Source organism: Camelus bactrianus, chromosome 14, assembly GCF_048773025.1.
Source record: "Camelus bactrianus isolate YW-2024 breed Bactrian camel chromosome 14, ASM4877302v1, whole genome shotgun sequence".
Lineage (NCBI taxonomy): Eukaryota > Metazoa > Chordata > Mammalia > Artiodactyla > Camelidae > Camelus > Camelus bactrianus.
In genome coordinates, this window is record NC_133552.1 from 9803711 (window position 1) to 9821564 (window position 17854).

A 17854-nucleotide genomic window follows, 5' to 3' on the forward strand; every position below is an offset into this window, starting at 1 on the left:
ATTTTAAAGAAAAATGTCAATTATAGTAATTATCTGTTAACTACTTTATTTTCTAATGATCTTTTAAGCCAAATGATGATTAACAATTGATTGTAGGTATATTCCCTCACTTAGCAAGAAACGTTAAATGTAGTAATATTTAGTGCATTTAAAGTCCCTTACAACAGGAGCTCTGGAAATGGAAATGTTTATGTTAATGCTTAAGAACAGAATTGTGAATACTGGATTTATTTAAATGTAGCATTTCACTTAAACTTTAAAGACAAGATTATCCCTAAGAAATTATTGCAAAATATTATCCATAAAGTATTACCTCCATTTATAGGAACTTGTTTTTTATCAAAAACTGTTGTCATCATTATGAATCTAAAGGACTTCCATAAAACCCACCCTGCCAAGACTTCCTTGGGCGTTTAATGTGGGCATGTGTAGTATGGTTCCATTTTATCCATTATCCTTAACATAAAGGGAAAAAATACTCTTCTAGAACAAACTGGATGGGTACCTAAAGTAATAGTCAAGTGACAAGCATGTGGAATGCCTGCTGTGTGCTGGTACTGTCTTAGCAGCTGGGAGTGCTGGGTAGTGAAATCCTCTGCCTTTCTGGGCTTCACAAAGTCTATATTATAATGAGCACAAAACTGCTTTTCCTGCTTGGAAGTGCTGAGTGTATTGAGTTTTACATGAATCATGAATTGCTATCAGATAATATTTTGTATCATAAGATCTTTGGGTATCCCCAAAATGCTGAATCTTACCTCTTGGGCACAAATTGAAGATTATGTAAAAACTGGTTTCAGCTTTTTATCATATATAGTAATAGTAAAAAATAATTAGTCACATTTAGTATGGCTTTGACTCGACTGATTGATGAGTCACTTAATCTGTTAAAATGGCCCACCTGGCAGCACATGTGTGCTTGCCTAGAGACCATATATATTGGTCAGTTCACTTTTTGTACAGGCAGTCAGATCACATCAGGGATCAGCCCTGGGTGTTAACACAGACTTAGTCCTTGCCATCAGAAAACTCACAATATGAGAGAAAAAGGGTTTTTTTCTTTTCTTTTTTTTTTTTTTTTTCCCTGATTCAGTTTAATCTATTCTAGCTACCAACTCACAGGTCAGAGAATCAGGCTATACGTGTTTTCTATCTCATAATGCATTGCTACTCAAGACCAAAAAAGCTAGTTACGTCTAAATTCATATTACAGTGTGTGACACAATGCCCTTAGGTTTTGAGGGTTGTATACATTAACCTAGACTTGAAGGGGGAAGTCCTAGCATGAAACATAATATCCTCATAGCTGTTAGAATTCAGAAATTGGTCTTGGTGTGGACACTGAATTCGCTTTGTGTGTCAGGGGCTGAATCATATATATTCAGCACAACACCATAACATGATAGGATTCATTACTCACCTTATGTTCACATCACTGAAACTTTCCTGAGATAAATTCAAGTGCTTTAATATATGTACGTTTCTTTTGCCTTGTCATTATTATTTTTTTAACAGGTAGCTCTATTAGTGCCATAGAGGGGAAAAAATAAATAATGTTTGTGAATTTTTTTAGGTAGGCATAGAGTTTATGGTTTCCTTGTGTCAAACATATTGTTGTCACTAACTAGACATGTCATAAATAAGCCTTTTTCTAATTATTTCTATAGTGTTAATGAATTTGCTGCAAAGACAATAAGAACGTGTAAACCAATTATTACACAGAGTCTCAGACCATAAAAGAAATAAGCAAAGGCTGTCAGGCGTAGGTTCCAGTTGAATTATAGTTGTTTTATTAATATATTTAATGCAGATATTCATTGTTACTCTTTCAAACTTGTGATTTGAGCACAGACAGTTTTCTTGTAGATTGAAATAGGGTCCCCAACTAGATAAGAGAATTGCAGAGATGTGAGGGACAGCTGCTTTCATCTGAAACAGACTTCTACACAAATTCTGAAACTAATTTGGAAGTGATAAAAATTAATTTGCGCACTTTAATTGGAAGCAGGCTATCACATGAAAGAAGGGAGAGCAGAGCAGGCACTTTGTGCTAAAAGCTGATTGAATTTTTTGTCAGGCAGGTATCTTGGACTTGGCCGCTTATCCTCCTGAGCCCTTCTCTGCAATATGTTACAGCCCGTCTCTGACTGGTGTTCTTTAAAAGGATCAATGCTATTCCTGTTGAATCCCTAGAGCCCCAAATTTCATTGATCTTGGGACTTGACATTTCTCATTACGTGCTGTAGCTTCCAACAAGATAGTCACAAGAGGGGCAAGTCAACATTGTCTCAACAGACGCTTAAAATACATGGGGACCTCAGCTCAAAATCCGGTCTGCATTGAAAGAGTGTGGTTTGAATGTTTATACCAGATGCGAGGTGCTTGATAGAAAGCTTGTTGAAAATGTTTACAGTCGTTGCAGCAGGAAGCTTTGAAAGAGAATTTACTGTTCATCTTTTCATATCAAACCGACAAATGTTCATTGAGTAGTATGTATAAGACGTTGTTGTCGTGCTTTTTCTATTTCACTTTTGAAAACAAGTCTTTTAGCTCCTGTGTGAGCATTATGCAAGCTCTGAAACGGGAAGCCTGTGGCGAAGGAGACTCCAGCTGTGCGCACACCCCTTCCCTGGGCTCCCATTGTGTGCGCTTCAGCTCTGGACACCCACCCTTCCGCCAGCCACAACCTGTCACTGAGCATCTGCCAAATCGCATCCCTCGCTTTGTCTGCATCCAGCCTTCTTTTAAAACGACCATCCTGGTGCCCAGCTCTATAGCCACCACTAACTAGTGGTGCTACAGGAGCTGAAGAAAGCCAGGACAAAGAACAGCCTAGAGATACTAATTTTATATATATATAAAATACATATATATGTATATATTAATTTCTCTCACTTCTCAGAGCAAAGACTCTTAGCTGGAGTTTAGGAAACGTTAAACCATCTTCTCATTAACCCTGAGAGGGAGCATGGTCAGGTGTGTAATAATTCTCACCTCACAGGGCTTTCTGATAACGTCTGTAATGTAACATCCCCAGCACGGGGCCCGCTCCACAGGACACCCCACGGCCCGCCCATCCCCTTGGCCTCACGTCGGGAGACTACAGAGTTCCTGACTAAGAAGGGGGCTGCTTGCCGCTCAGTTTCTGCTTTTCTTTTCCTTTTATGGAACTAAGGTGCAAGGGTCTTTGTCCTGGATCAGAAGCAGTATAAGAAACAAGAGTGCCTAATATGTTCGCATGATCAGAGAGCCTCAGCTCTTTGCCGGCAGGCTCTCCGGCATCACGCAGAACCCTACTTCCTTGGGAGAGGCAAGTAGACTGTACTATTGATTATGTGGGGGTGGGAAAGGTGGAGCGGTAATGTACTGTGGCCTGGATCCAGGTTTAGGACTTCAAGGAAAGAGATCTGCCCTGAAACAACAGTGCTCAGAGGAAGGTGTGGTCAGTGTCCTCTCTGAAGAAGGGAAAAAACGACTTAGGGTGAATGAATAAATAGGTTTATCTCTATCTCGTACTTCTCATCAAGCACTCTGTGAGTGTACAATAAAGTGAAACCACATCATGGGACGTTTTCCAACCCGTGGAATGTTTTTATGTGGCTTAGCTTGTGACCTGTGGAAAATGCAGGCCCCAGCGTCTCTGGTACTTGGGCCAGAAACCATTGCAACAGCCCTCAGGTGGCTGGGGACCAGCATCTCAGTAAAGGACTCCTTACCAATGGGGTTCTTCTGAGCTATCCCAGCAAGTGTCAAACATAACTTGTTACAAATAAATCTTGCAATCAGAGTAGTGATGAAACTACTACACCCTTTGAAATCTCTTATTTTGGGATTTCAAGTCAAAAATCCATCATTTTTACGTAGGTATAAACATGAATGAAAATACCTTCTGCAGTGATTCTGCAGTAACTCAGCAAAGGTCACAGATAAAATCTGAATGTCGTATATCATCAAGAGGTTCATTTTCTGACTCCAGCGGAACCACACTGAGGACTATAGAAAAACTGCTGGTTTTGTTTAGCTCTAATTCAGAAGGACCAAAGCTTCCCCTGCGCATTAGTAGTCCCATAAATGAGGTTCAAAATAATAAGAACCATGAGTAATCTTTACTTTGATCATTTCTCTGAACGCCATAGACGATCACGTGGAAGAAGCTCTCCTTGCCAGTTCTGTGTAAAGGGCAGCATCTAATACCTTTGTACTTTTCTCATCATCCATTTTAAAAATACTGAAATGGCTTATGATAAAAATGAGATGGAATCTGTGTATTGTAAGCCTTTTACATTTGGGGCTTCCAACTGCTTGCCTGTAAGGAATCTCAAAATTGGACGTGTTTGTTCTTTATCATGTATAGTAATTCCATCACACAGAAAGCTCTTCTCCTGAGGAAATGGCTGGGGAAGGAGGGCAGTGGTGCTGTGGTCCTTGGAGGGGAGATCTCACCTGCACCTCCCTCTGTGCGGGGCCCTTTAACCCTCAGCTACATCCATCAATTGTGATGTGACAGTGACAGAATATTCCTAGGATTTTGAATGATTGTTGGGGTGTGTGACATCTGTCCCTGGCAGTGAAATGAAATGCAGGAAATATGCTTTCTCCCTGCTGCCAGTTCCCCAACTCAGAAACCCCCAAATAACATTTTGTTTACTTTTCTATAGTTTAAAGAGGGAAACAATGCTTTCAGAGGTCCTGTAAAATCCCCTAGGTTTCATAGTTTATTCAGATGATCTGGGGGAATTGTAATGAAACTTTAAACATTTTAAACTTTCTAAATCAGAGAGAAGCCTTTGAAAAATGTATTTCCTTATAGAAAATATATTACATGCATAAGAAATATTTTTACACATCTTTAAAATTCCCTGCAGTGGAACTAGATGCATTTTACTTTTTCTGTAGCGTATAAGGGAAAGCTTTACAAAACTCTGTATGAATTTTATTAAGCATATAATTGTAGGATTTTTAATTCATCAGTCTCTCCAAGGTAAAATAATCACTTAGAAAAATTAAGGATAATATTACACATAAAATACTATCAATAGTTAATCTTCATTTTGCTGGGGAATTCAGGGCATCTTTGAAGCATAATTTTATCAATTATATAAATATGTTTCAGACAAATCCAGTACTGCTGACAAATATAAGTGGGTACTCTGCCAATATTCAAACACAGTCTAACAAGGTGCATAAATTTAGAATAAGACGACACACTAACATGGGATTTCAGCTTCCCTCCCACATGCCATCCAAATAAGAAATTCCCCAAAAGCAAACTGGAAGCTGATGCACCTGAGAGAACTCAGAAAACTGTGAGCAGGTCCCGAGCAGACAGGAGACCAGTGGGTCTGCAGGAGGAGACACTGGTGGACCAGAGGGGAAGAGTGGTGGGTACCTCACTGGGCACCTCGCTGGGCATTTTAGTTACATGCTTTCTTCCCAGAATTTTCCATGACCTATTGTTGCCTTTGCTTCTGCCACTGTGGGGCAGGGAATTGGAGCACCAATCCAGCTGCTCAGGGCTGTGCATCTTGTCAGTGCCAAGGGAGGGGCTGCCCAGGAGGCAGGCACAAGTGCCAGTCCTCAAAGGTTCTCTCCTCCCACTGCCCCTCCACAGGGAGGGCCACGGGATTGCAAGAGGAAGCAGCGCTCAGAAAGCATAGAGCGTTTCTCTGAGAGATCAGATGGGGAAGGGGGGGGTCAACCCCATCCAGAACATGAGTTCACAGAGGAAAACAGGCAGCATGCAGGAACTCAAGCACTACACAGGCAAAATCACAAACTCAACAACCAGGTCAAGCGAATGAACAGAAGAGAAAAATACAGAACTTTTTTTTTTTAAAGCGTAATATTCTCTAAAATATAAGGGGGCATTCAAGTTACTGGTAATGTTATTTCTTAAGCTAGGGGGTGAATACAAGGGAGTTCATTTTGTTCACTTAGTCTTCTATATGTGCTATAAATATTTAACATGTAATTAATGTTTTTTATTTAATTCTAAAAACAGGAAAATACAGGTAGTGGTGTGGAAGCTGCCAAATTGAGTTTGTGAATTTCGATAAAAAATAAATTAGTCTATAATAATGTGTCTCAAACTTGAGTAATACACTGACCCCTTTTAAAGAGAACAAAATTGTCATTAACCACCCCCCCCAAAAAAATCTCTGACTCTTTAGAATGTGTTCTTGGACTCCTTGGATCTAATTTGAGAAACACTGACTTAATTAGCTTTTCTTCATTTTTAAGTATATTTCCATTTTAAATTGCCACAGCATAGATTTTTGACAGCAAAGAGAGATTTCATCTTTACAACTGGTTAAAAGTAGAGTATCATCAAAGTGCAAATCTGAAATGTAACATTTTTCATAGAACTTTTCACCCCCAAGAAAATATCCACAGATCCCAGGGTACATAGGCCATAATTTGATGAATAGGAAGAATTCTGGAAGAGTTGCAGTCACCAGACCAAGTTACAACATGCCTTTCCAAGCAGAAAAAGTAATGATCAGTGATACTGGCAACTTAAAATGAAATAATGATATTTTTATATACACACAAGGGCATATTTATATATTTATATATTAATACTTGCTCTTTGCTGAGATGATATTGTTGAATCAACTGAACAGTTACATCCCAGATAAACCAGTGTCGTACAATATGAGTCCACTAGAACTGTTTAAAACTTAAAAAAGAGAAATAGGCAATATAAGACATTGATAAGTATGATGTTGTTAATGGAAAGTGGAAATAGTTGGGTACAACACGGTATTAATAAATATTTGTGGAATCTGATCTGAGTGGTCCAGCTCCAAATGACATTGTAAATAAGCATTTCATGTCCTTCTTTGCGATCACCCGCCTTCAATGGAGTTTCACTTAAGAGTCTTTCAGGCCCTCATATCCTGCCCAGTATGGCCAGTGCTGGCTTTCTTTTCCCATCTACCAAAGCAGACTAGCACCACCCCCATGCACCTCCAGAATTCCTCTCTGACTTTCTGTTGTTTTCTTTCCTCCACACTTTTGCACCCCAAGATGGTAGCCATCCCTCATCTCCATCTCAAAGTGGCTTCTCCAAATAAGACAGTATTGAGCATGTGCCCTTTCAGCTTTGTTGATCCTTCTTGCAGGCTTGCATGCATGCATTTTATTCACCAATATTCTGCTTTTCTTGTTCATTTGTATGCGGGTTTTTTGATCCCTCTTACACTCTGTGCATATACGTTTGTTCTTCCCACTTGTCATTGTTGAGTGCCTCTGGTGGTCAGCCTGTGGAAGATGTGCTGTGGTTGTTTCATGGGTCCCAAATCCTAGCCCGCTGAGAAGCACTCCTGTCACTTCGAAGGTGTGCACTTAGTACAGAGGTGACAGCACGCGGCAGGCAGAATGCTTGCAGCTGGACTTCCTGAGCTAGGTTCACACCAATAAAGTCAAGTGGAGAATTAAGATGATCATCTGATCATCTCTTCTTCCTTTCACTGCTTTCCTCCCCTCCCCCAACCAAAAGGTAAAGCACCACAGGCTGTTTTGTTGAAGATTTTTAAGGAGCATTTTTAAATGGATATGAACACAGGTTTGAAAACTACCTAGCTCTGAGTTCAGTTCTAACACTTGCTCCTGTATGAAAGTGTACACATTGATTAACTTTTCAAAGCCGTGGCTCTCTAGGCTATAAAATAGAAATAATAATTGTACCGTCCTCATATGAATCTCGTAATTAAATGAGATTACTCATGTAAATGCTTTGACAGGCTTGATTTCTATTTCTTAATAATAATCAGGAAGAAAAGAATAGCTCTCACCCCTATCATGGTGTCATAAGCACATCACATTTGTTGACTTACCCAGTCATCTAAGCAACCTGTGTAAGAGGTTGCTTACACAGGAAGCAACCTTTTTTTTTTTTATGGATGAGGAAGCAGCAGAGAGGTTACGTAACAGGCTCATGGTCACACAGCTAGTAAGTGTCCTTACTAAACATTAGTGATTCTTATTTTAAATGTTTGGTTTAATGGTGTAGCTCTTCATTTCTGCTCTTGGTCTGTAGTGACTCACTGCTGCTGTTTCCTTGCAGGTGACTATCCTGCCCCAAGAGCTGTCCTCACCGGCCACGACCATGAAGTTGTCTGTGTTTCTGTCTGTGCAGAACTTGGACTTGTTATCAGTGGTGCTAAAGGTCAGAAGACAGTTCTTTCATTTTCGGCCTTTAAAAACTGTACTATTCTCATGAGGTAACCGTGATTTATGATTTATTTCCTTTAGGAGGCTCTTCCTAGACAAAGGTAATCTCTAGGTTCTTTACAGCTGTTCAGTTTTATTATTTATTATAACATTTGCTAGTCCTAACATAAAATACACATAAAATTTTATGTAGTGTCTTGTGGTCACCAGCACTCTAGCCAGAACACTGGTAAATTAAACTGCAGCATATCCGTATGATGCAGTCATTAAAAATAACATTTAAAAGATAAGGGAAAGATACCCAGAACGCGGGGAGGGGGCAGTCACGGCGGTGGGGGGATCATGAGGGGGTCAGGTTGCGCATCAGATACAGCCTTGGATCCACCCGCTGCACGAGTCATCTTCTCAAGGCCTGGGGCTGTGTAGAGGTAGGTGGGAAAGGAAATACAATGACTTAGTTCTTTTGACTTTTTGTGGTAGAAGTATTGTTTGGGGCAAAGTCAGGGAACTTGGATTCTAATTCTGGCTCAGATTCCAGTTCTCCATGGGAAGTTCTGGGGCAGGAAGGAGCGTAATGCTTGGGAGGAACTGAAAGGAAACCAAAGGGGCTGAGGTGAGGACACCACAGAGTTAAGGAGAGAGAAAGCGGAAGAGGTGGGGCCCGTGGCTCGAGGATCTGCAATTTGTATTTTACTTTGGGTATAGTGGGAAACTGCTGAGGTTTTTAGCCAGGTGATAAGATGATCAGATTAGGCGCTTATTCTGGCTGCTTGATAGATAATGGATATCATGTCTGAAGGTAGGACACTGTGTTCTTCATTTTTGTATTTAAGAGTCAATAGCCCAGGAATGGACACACAGGATAATCTCAGTAAATATCTTTTAATGTCTGTTTTGGTAATAATATGTCTAGTATTATTCTATTATGTAAAGCTTAAAAAAAAAAGAAAGGAAAATAAAAGACACATAGTACATATAAGAAAACAATTTTCTGTAGATGATGGTTGATGTTAGAGGTGATTGCTAGTTTTTTGTCTAACTCTTTGTATTTTCTATAATGCACACTTACTACTTTAGTCATCAGGAAGAATTTTATGTATAGCATTATAATGTCACTTGTTTTGTAAAATATGTATTTCCTTGAATCAATTTATTGAAAAATAAGAATGTAATTCATACATAGTTTTTGTGCAGTTTTTTGGGGGGAGTGAGTAGGGGGACAGATAATACCAAACTTTATCAACCAATTATTTATATGAACTTGACTAATAAATCTTTTATCTTAACACAACTTCTACCTGGCAAAAAAACAATTGGAGCAGAATAAGTCACTCTCTGGACTACTTTCACATTCCTGCCTCACTCTTTGTTTATTTAAAAGACAAAAAGTGTTTCTACAGTCTGAATTACTTGATTAATTTTCTTAATTTTGCCTTTTACATTTTATGCATAGACTATAGAAAAGGTAAAACTTATTATTTGTTAGTAATGTATGTATGTGGTACAATGTGAAAATTTTGATGATACTAAAGAAAGTTAGCAATTCTTTTGAAAATCGTCCTAAACTTTCTAAAGAAAATTTTCTAAAAGCAGATGAAGAGAAAACTGGGACATACAGTCTTTTATTCCCATGTAATGTATGAACTACATCCTTTTTAGTGAATATTTTCTCATAAAGGGAAAAAGCACGTCTTTACCTAGGTAAACGCTTGGAGGATACGTGTGTGTCACGGAACAGTATTTGTACTGTTTGGTTCTGATGAAATGTAACCTCGGCGCTTGGCTCTTGCCAGCATCGTTCTGTTCTTTTCCGCCTGCTTTCGACAAACCTGAGTGCGTGTCCAGGTGCGGTGTGCGGGCGCGATGTGACCGGTCATCGCCCGTGACTGTGCCCGTTGATGTTCCCCGCTCTGCAGAGGGCCCTTGCCTCGTCCACACAATCACTGGAGACTTGCTGAGAGCCCTCGAGGGACCGGAAAACTGCTTGTTCCCGCGCTTGATTTCTGTCTCCAGCGAAGGCCACTGCATCATCTACTACGAGCGCGGGCGGTTCAGCAATTTCAGCATCAACGGGAAGCTCCTGGCCCAGATGGAGGTCAGCGACGCGACACGGGTACGTGCGCACGCGGCGCGGGGCCGGAGCCATGGGCTGAGACGCGGCTGTTTTACACTAAACGACTCATAATACATCTCTCTGGGGTCCAGACAAATGTGCAGTGGTTTGTAAAAGCATATAGATTCATGTGGATGGATGCTTTGAAAAACTCAAAGCTCATTTAATATCAAGTAATTAACGCAATGAATTAGACTTTGGAGATGACAGCTGTTATTTGGTTAGAGGTCTGACTTAGGGAGACTTTCTTAGGCTTCTCTTACAAACAGTTCCTGCACTGCACCCCCTGACATTAAAAGCTAGTTTATTGTCAATGAATCTTAACTTTCGAAACCTAGACCAAAATTACGTACCCAATTGCCCATGACACACAAATGAATTTTAATTGCTGGTTTATCATTATTAAAAACTGTTTTGAAATATGCTTCTGCCATTTGTTCTAAAAGTCTTGATGCTGTTAATATTCTTTGGGACTTCTGTTATTTTATAATCTAAATTGGTTTTAATAAGATCTTTTGTTTACGTAAGAACTTTGATGAATTGCACATTGGAAAGTCTATTATAAAACTTAGATGGATGGCTAAAAGCAGATAATAATGACAAGGGACCTGTAGTAAGTGCATTTCAGTAGTGACTGTTGGTCATTTGGGAACCACGGAGAGAAACGGTTGCTTTTCTGCCCTGTCTGAAGGCCATTCTCCTGAGTAGCGATGGCCAGAACCTGGTGACCGGAGGGGACAATGGTGTGGTGGAGGTCTGGCAGGCCTGTGACTTCAAGCAGCTGTACATTTACCCCGGATGTGACGCTGGCATTAGAGCAATGGACTTATCCCATGACCAGAGGTGAGCCACGTCGGGGAGAATGTGATCACTTAAGAACTGTCTTCGGAAGTTCTTTATATTTTACCCAGGGTGAAATGTGCTGTGAATAAGAATCCAGCATCCAGATGAAAGAAAGACAAGCGCAGAAAAGGGTAAACTGAGGAGAGGAGTAAGTACCCTAAGAAGGGATTCTGGTAAGAAGGGAACAGAGGAAGAGAATAAGGGGGGGGGGGGAGAAAGAAATGGGTCTGAAGAAAGCCAGGCACAGCCAGATGCTGCCCCAAATGTGAAATTATCCCCACCAACTGCTCTGTCCTCAGATCCTTGCCTGGTCTCAGACAGGCCTCCTTGGTTTACATTATGTGGAAGAGACACATTTTTTAAAACAGAAGTGAGTCTCAGCTTGAGGCATAAGTCTGACTAATGAATTTCAGCCAAAGGCAGAGCGCAGACCACAGCTGGCCTCTGCTTTAGGCGCTCGTTACTTGAAACAGTCCCAAACCCCCACTTTCTTACTCACGTATCTCTCATTTATGTGATTAGGTGGTATGTTACGTATTTCCCTAATACACTGTAATCTTTTCTTGGGAGGAGTTGATTTGGATGTTAACTAAGTGATATGATTTTCCAGTTTTCCTCAGTTTTCAACAGGAGTTTGTTATTTTCTAAAATTTGCCTTTGGGTTTATTATAAAGTGAAAAGAGTATTTGGACTATAAAGTCTAAAATTTCTAATTTAAAAAATAAAACTATAATCTGAATATGGTAATTTCTCATTTTCTGCTATATTTTAACAAATAAGAAAAGCTTATTAACCAACTTATTTCACTATTTGTATATTCTTTATAAGAGTACTGGTTTTAAAATATTATAAATATAAAGGCTTATATAATAAATTTAACAAAGCATCTTCACAGTATAGTAAAATGGTACTGAAGTCATCGAGAAAAACAATGGACTTTAAATTAGTTTGGGGAAGGGATATTTGATCTGCAGCCCAGCCTGTTTTAAAGAAGATTTAAGCAGCTTATTATTAGAGTGTTCCAAAATGCTATAGTCCATATTCATGATAAAGGGGAATGGTTTGCTGTGTAATTACTTGTGTATACAGGGGTGTTTCGAAAGTGTTTGATATTACATGTGTTTAAAAATTCTCCCTGATAGTCTTATTCATTCCCATATTCACATGGCAAACGTTTGTTGCTACCATCATGGATTAAGTACTGTGCACAGTCCTGAGGGTACATGACAAGATTACTGACCCAAAGAGCTCAAATACTCATTATGACTGTATATGAGGGAGGCAGGAGCAAAAGAAGGAAGTGATTCTCTCTTCTTGAGGGGTGCAGAGGGCAGGAAAGTCTTTGTAATAAGCTCTTTATCCTTCACTCGGCGTGGGGAGAGAGTGGAGGAGAGATGGTAGGCAGAGCTCATTCATGCTAGCAGTCTCCAGAGGAGTGAGGAAAGACACTGACCAACTTTCTATCTCTTTTTCAATCTCATCCTTAACTTCAGTCATTCTTACTGTTTTATGATGTCCCTGATATATGTTGGAACAGTAGCACATGACATGCACATAAGTTACAGATTGACAGAGCAACATATGGTGAGGCTACTCAAAAAGTGTTCATCTGATGAGTTGTCCGATCGAAAGTTAATCAGCAGTTGGTCTGGCCGTCCAGGTGTTGGTGGGATTGATTCAGCCTCTCTCAGGAGAACCAAGAATAAATTTTCATCCTCTCTCAGTGCACAGGATTAAAACTTGGTGAACTTTGAGATCGTGCTGTTGTTTAGTAGGAAGTAGAACCACGTCAGGGATTTTGTGTCTCTCTTAACTACTGTCTCTGCTTTTCCAGGACTCTGATCACTGGCATGGCTTCTGGGAGCATTGTAGCTTTTAATATAGATTTTAATCGGTGGCATTATGAGCATCAGAACAGGTACTGAAGACAAATGAAGAACCAAAAGCCAAGTTCAAGCTGAGAGCACAAGTGCTGTGAGGAAAGGCAATATCTCTGGTGGAAAAAACTCGTCTACATCGACCTCCGTTTGTACATTCCATCCCACCCAGCAATAGCTGTACATTGTAGTCAGCAGCCATTTTACTTTGTGTGTTTTTTCACGACTGAACACCAGCTGCTATCAAGCAAGCTTATATCATGTAAATTATATGAATTAGGAGATGTTTTGGTAATTATTTCATATATTGTTGTTTATTGAGAAAAGGTAGTAGGACGTGTCACAAGAGACTTTTGACAATTCTGAGGAACCTTGTGTCCAGTTGTCACAAAGTTTAAGCTTTGAACCTAACCGGCATCCCATTTCCAGCCTCTTTTCAAGCTGAGAAAAAAAAAAAAAACCCACGTTTGATACTTTGTACATCAGATGCATCTTATTTAAAGGGATACTTTTGTAAAAGTGAAACCTTGTATAAAGAACAAAACGTTTCTTAATTTTATTGTGGAGTTACAACTTGCATGTTCTTTAATCCTGATGTCTTGATGGAACAGGTGCATTCATGCTAGGAAATCGTAAGATCTGTCCAAGGACACAGCTTGTATGAAAGGATTGAATTTGGACTCAGTTAGTAATTGTTGACATTTTCACCAAAATATGGTTTGCACTTTTTAATCTAAATTCATCCCTTCTAAGTGAAATTTGCTCATAAAGCATTTGGATACTAAGCCATTACTTGCCATTTGGGGTACTTTATACAAAGAAAATTCAGCCCTACCCTTCATAATTTGAAGACACAGCAGAAAGGGGGCTTAGGGATGAGGTCCTGGTTTTGTTGTATAAATTGGAGTCCCGATCGTTAGTTCTGTAGTAATGACTTCCTAACTCCTGGGCAACTCTTCCAGAGTCATCCTGCTGGCTTAGTATGTGTACATTAGGGGAGGAGAATCTGATGCTAACTTTTGTTTGCTATTTTTTTTTTCTCTCTCTCTCTCTTTGGTTCTTGAATAGCTTAGTTTCTTTACTAATAAGTCAGACTTTATTATAACAATAACTGAAGTTATTCTTTTAGGTTCTTGTGAAATTCTCACCTAACGCCACATTCTTAAGCCTAAGGCACTTCATCTTTTCTGATATACAATGATGGCTGTCAAATGATTTTCCATACATTGTACTGATCAAGTTACACACCCAGGGGTATATACACTTTATTCATGTTTCTTCTTTGTATATTTGGTGACTGTATCGTCATAGATGTACATATTGTGTCGGTAGGGCTATGAGGCATGTTACAGGAATGTAATTTTCTCAGAATTTACACTCACTTACAGTCCTTTATTTAAAAAGATAAAACAAGATAATGGGTTCTTTGTATTGGCACTTTGCACCAGAAACATATCATTATTTATTGATGTGATTACTTATTTGTTATCCACCTTGTACTAGTAAGTTTTAGCACTGAATTCCTTCTTCATTGTTGTTTGTATTTATGAGATTCTGAAATTCTGGGGGAATCGGCGTAATGATTAAGTTATTCATCACCAGGCTGTAAGCAATATCTTGAGTCTTGTAGCTTAGAATTGGGAAGATAATGAACATCTGGAAGACAAGTTCATTTCATCTCGAGATCATGGTGAAATATTTTGGATATATAAATTCCTTAAGCTATTGTAACCATGTTTTATTGCAAAGATGTAAAATATGCCAGATGTGTGTGAGTTGGAAATCAAAAAAAGAAAAATAAAATATGCAAAGAATTCACTGATTGTTTCACATTTCGTTGGACACTTCACTTCCATGCATTCATTATGTTGTCATACAAGTTTAAGAAATCAGCGTCACCTCGTATAAAGGCCGAGAGCATCTAAGAACATGAAATAGAGTCCTAATGAGGTCCTGTAATTTGCTGAAACATGAGCTGCTCTGCTTGGTCATCTGGCAGGGATTCGGGGCACCAGTGACCAGAGGCAAGCAGCCCTTGTTGTTTCTTCTGCATGGTCCACTCTGGGGGTTTGTTTCATGTAAAAGGAACTAAATGCAGGTGAAGGGTGTAAAGACCTATTATGTGAAAGTTACCCAGTAATGCTGTTTTCATTTGAGCCATGCTTTCTAGAGTTGATCACTGACCAGGCATGATGCAGGCGGGACGGGAGCAGCTGCAGACCGAAGCAGGCGGGTGGCAGGAGCAGTGCGGAGGGGGCTTCGGTGGCTCACAGCAGCCTGGGCCGGCCCAGGGCGTGACAGACTGCAGGTGAGCTTCCATCCGCGTTCTCGGGACAGAAGGACACAACCAGCAGTAGCCTAAGAAGGACTTGCTACCATCTCTCTCCATCCCATCCCCAGACCAGACACCTGTCAGTCACCACCAGTCCGGGTGGCTCCCTCATCCCAGCCCGTCCTACAGCCCATCAGCCACTCATCGGTGTGTTACTACCTAGAGATCTCTTTAAACCGACTGCCCCTCTTCCAGAACCATCATCTCGACTGACACCAAAACCACCTGACCAGAATCTGGGCCTCACATCGGACCCCTCCCACCATACTCCACACTGCTACTGGAGGGTGTGGCTACACCCCAGCCCAGTCATCCCACCACCAGGCACCCTGAAGTGGCTTGCACATGTTCATAAACTCTGGTGGGTGAAAAATCACCTGGGGAGCTTATTTCTCATAGCAGAATCTAGGGCCCCATCCCCCAGGTGATTCTGATGTGGGTCACCCTGGGCACGCTGTCAACAATGACAATGTGAGGGGTGCAGTCCAAACTCAGTAGAGGAAACATTCTCACCTGTCCCTCCCTTGGCACCCTGCACCTCAGGCAAACCCACCTCCTTACACGTGGCTGATCACCACCCTGTACCTTGGTCCCTAGTATCATCTCCGCCCAGAGAGCTCCTTTTAGCTGGCACTACCTGGTGGAACTCCTTGTTGCAAGTTGACCTAAACCAATTTGGTCACACACAATCTTTTTGGCAGGTAAAGGTAAGTCCCCAAACCCCACATCCTCACTATGTTATGAGGAAAACAATTTTCAGGTCCAATTTCTGCCACATTTGGAGATATTTTCATCCAACACATTTCATCTAACTCATTTTAGGAAGCAAGCATGAGCTCATTCATAGAACCCTTCTGTGAGCGTGGGAAGACCAGTGTCTTTCTAGGTGATCTGACAACCGTTTACATAGAAGACACACTGAAAACACATGCACAAATATTCTAGAAGCAGGGTCCCATTAGCCTTGTAATGCCACCAGCAGCCGGAATCCTCCACCCTAGTCGTTTACGCATCAAGCCTTGGCCACCACCCCACGAGCACAGGCTAGGGACCTCAGTAGATTTCTACGCCTTGGTCATGGGGAGAAGGGAAAGGTCTCTACAATACTGCAGCCTGTGTATATTGAATTCACATACATTAAATACCACTAATTTCATCAGTGGTGCTAATTAAGAAGCCAATCATTTCCCTACTGAATACTCAGTCTTAGCTTTCACTACCATAAGCCATAACGCTTCTAGTCTCCTCTGAGATAAGGAAGCTGGAGCCCTGGTCCTTGACTTCACATTGACTTTACTGACTAAATGATCTGGAGTGTAAATTTCTGATTAGGGCGACTGACTGGCCCCTAGCATGCAGTCCATTAACACATACTGTCACATTGTCTATACTGGTAAATTACATCATAAAACTTCTACGATTGTCATGGTCCCATCCCTCCTCTGCGAGGCTTCCCCTGACCCCTGGGTTATCTTCCTCATACCTGGTTTGTCCCTGTCACTGAGGAGTAGTGCATTGTCACAGCTTACTTGCCTCTCGTTCCTGTGAGCTTCTTAGCAATGTGACTCTTCTATCTTGTGGCCTTAGGACAGTGTTGGATTCAGAGTAGATTGTCAATAAATGTAAATTTGCTAAATCTATGGATAAACATATGAATACGAGATCCCTGGGCAAAGTAGGCAGGAATGCTCAAGGGCCCACCCTCTTCCCACTGCCCTGATAACCGGAAGCCTCAGGCTGCCCTGTCCTGCCCTGCACTGTGGCCCTTCCAGAGAGCTCCACTCTCCATTTACCACCACAGGTGGTTCCATGTATTTTTGCCTTAGGCTTATTTGCCGTAAACATCTTTTCCAGGGATGTTTTTGCCACGTAACTAATTGGTCATAAAGCAATTTTGCCATAGAAGATAATGAAAAATTAAAAGAGGCATTAGAAAGGACATAATGAAACACGAACTATCATCAACAAAATTTAAAAGACTTGCGAAACACAGATACTTGAATACATTTAAAACGTTCATAGATTCATGGCAATACTGCTCAAATACCTGATTTTATTTTGGAGGTTTTACCTAAACACTTGGATTTTAAGTCTCTCATTCGTACATTCGTAGTTTTTATACTTTTTTTTTTTTTTGCTCGTTGATTTATCCCCTCTTTTGGCACCGTAGTTTTTCGCTGAAGTGTCTTCCTACCTTAAAAGATGTATCAGCTATCAGTTTCCAAGTAGTAGGATGCATATTTGTAACTGAGCTTTGTTACAAGGGTAGTGAAAGCCGTGGTCGCTGCCCTGTGTTCGCAGCATATTGTCACATGTCCCACGTCTGTCGATAGACTTTACAAAGTTCTATGGGAGATGTGGGTCCAATTCCACATCTTCCAGGTCCTCAGCCTCTTTCTCCTCCGATGTAATATGGTTCAGAATAAGAAACCAGCCCTTGGGCACATCGTCATCACCTGTCACAATTTTTGCATTATGTGTGTTAAACCAAACCGCCAACCAGTTCGCTTATGT

At 40.7% G+C, this 17854-nt stretch overlaps 1 protein-coding gene across 13 annotated transcripts in view; it reads left to right on the top strand.

Moving 5' to 3' along the window:
* NBEA (neurobeachin) overlaps positions 1–14826 on the top strand; it is a 536549-nt gene extending 521723 nt beyond the window's left edge. For all 13 annotated transcript variants that reach the window (XM_074378046.1, XM_074378047.1, XM_074378045.1 and 10 more), the window contains 4 exons: positions 8069–8170; positions 10092–10288; positions 10980–11131; positions 12966–14826. In XM_074378046.1, the coding sequence (XP_074234147.1) occupies positions 8069–8170; positions 10092–10288; positions 10980–11131; positions 12966–13056 (542 nt within the window). In that variant the 3' untranslated portion in view covers positions 13057–14826. The remainder of the gene's footprint in view (positions 1–8068; positions 8171–10091; positions 10289–10979; positions 11132–12965) is intronic.
* Positions 14827–17854: the final 3028 nt, after the last annotated feature.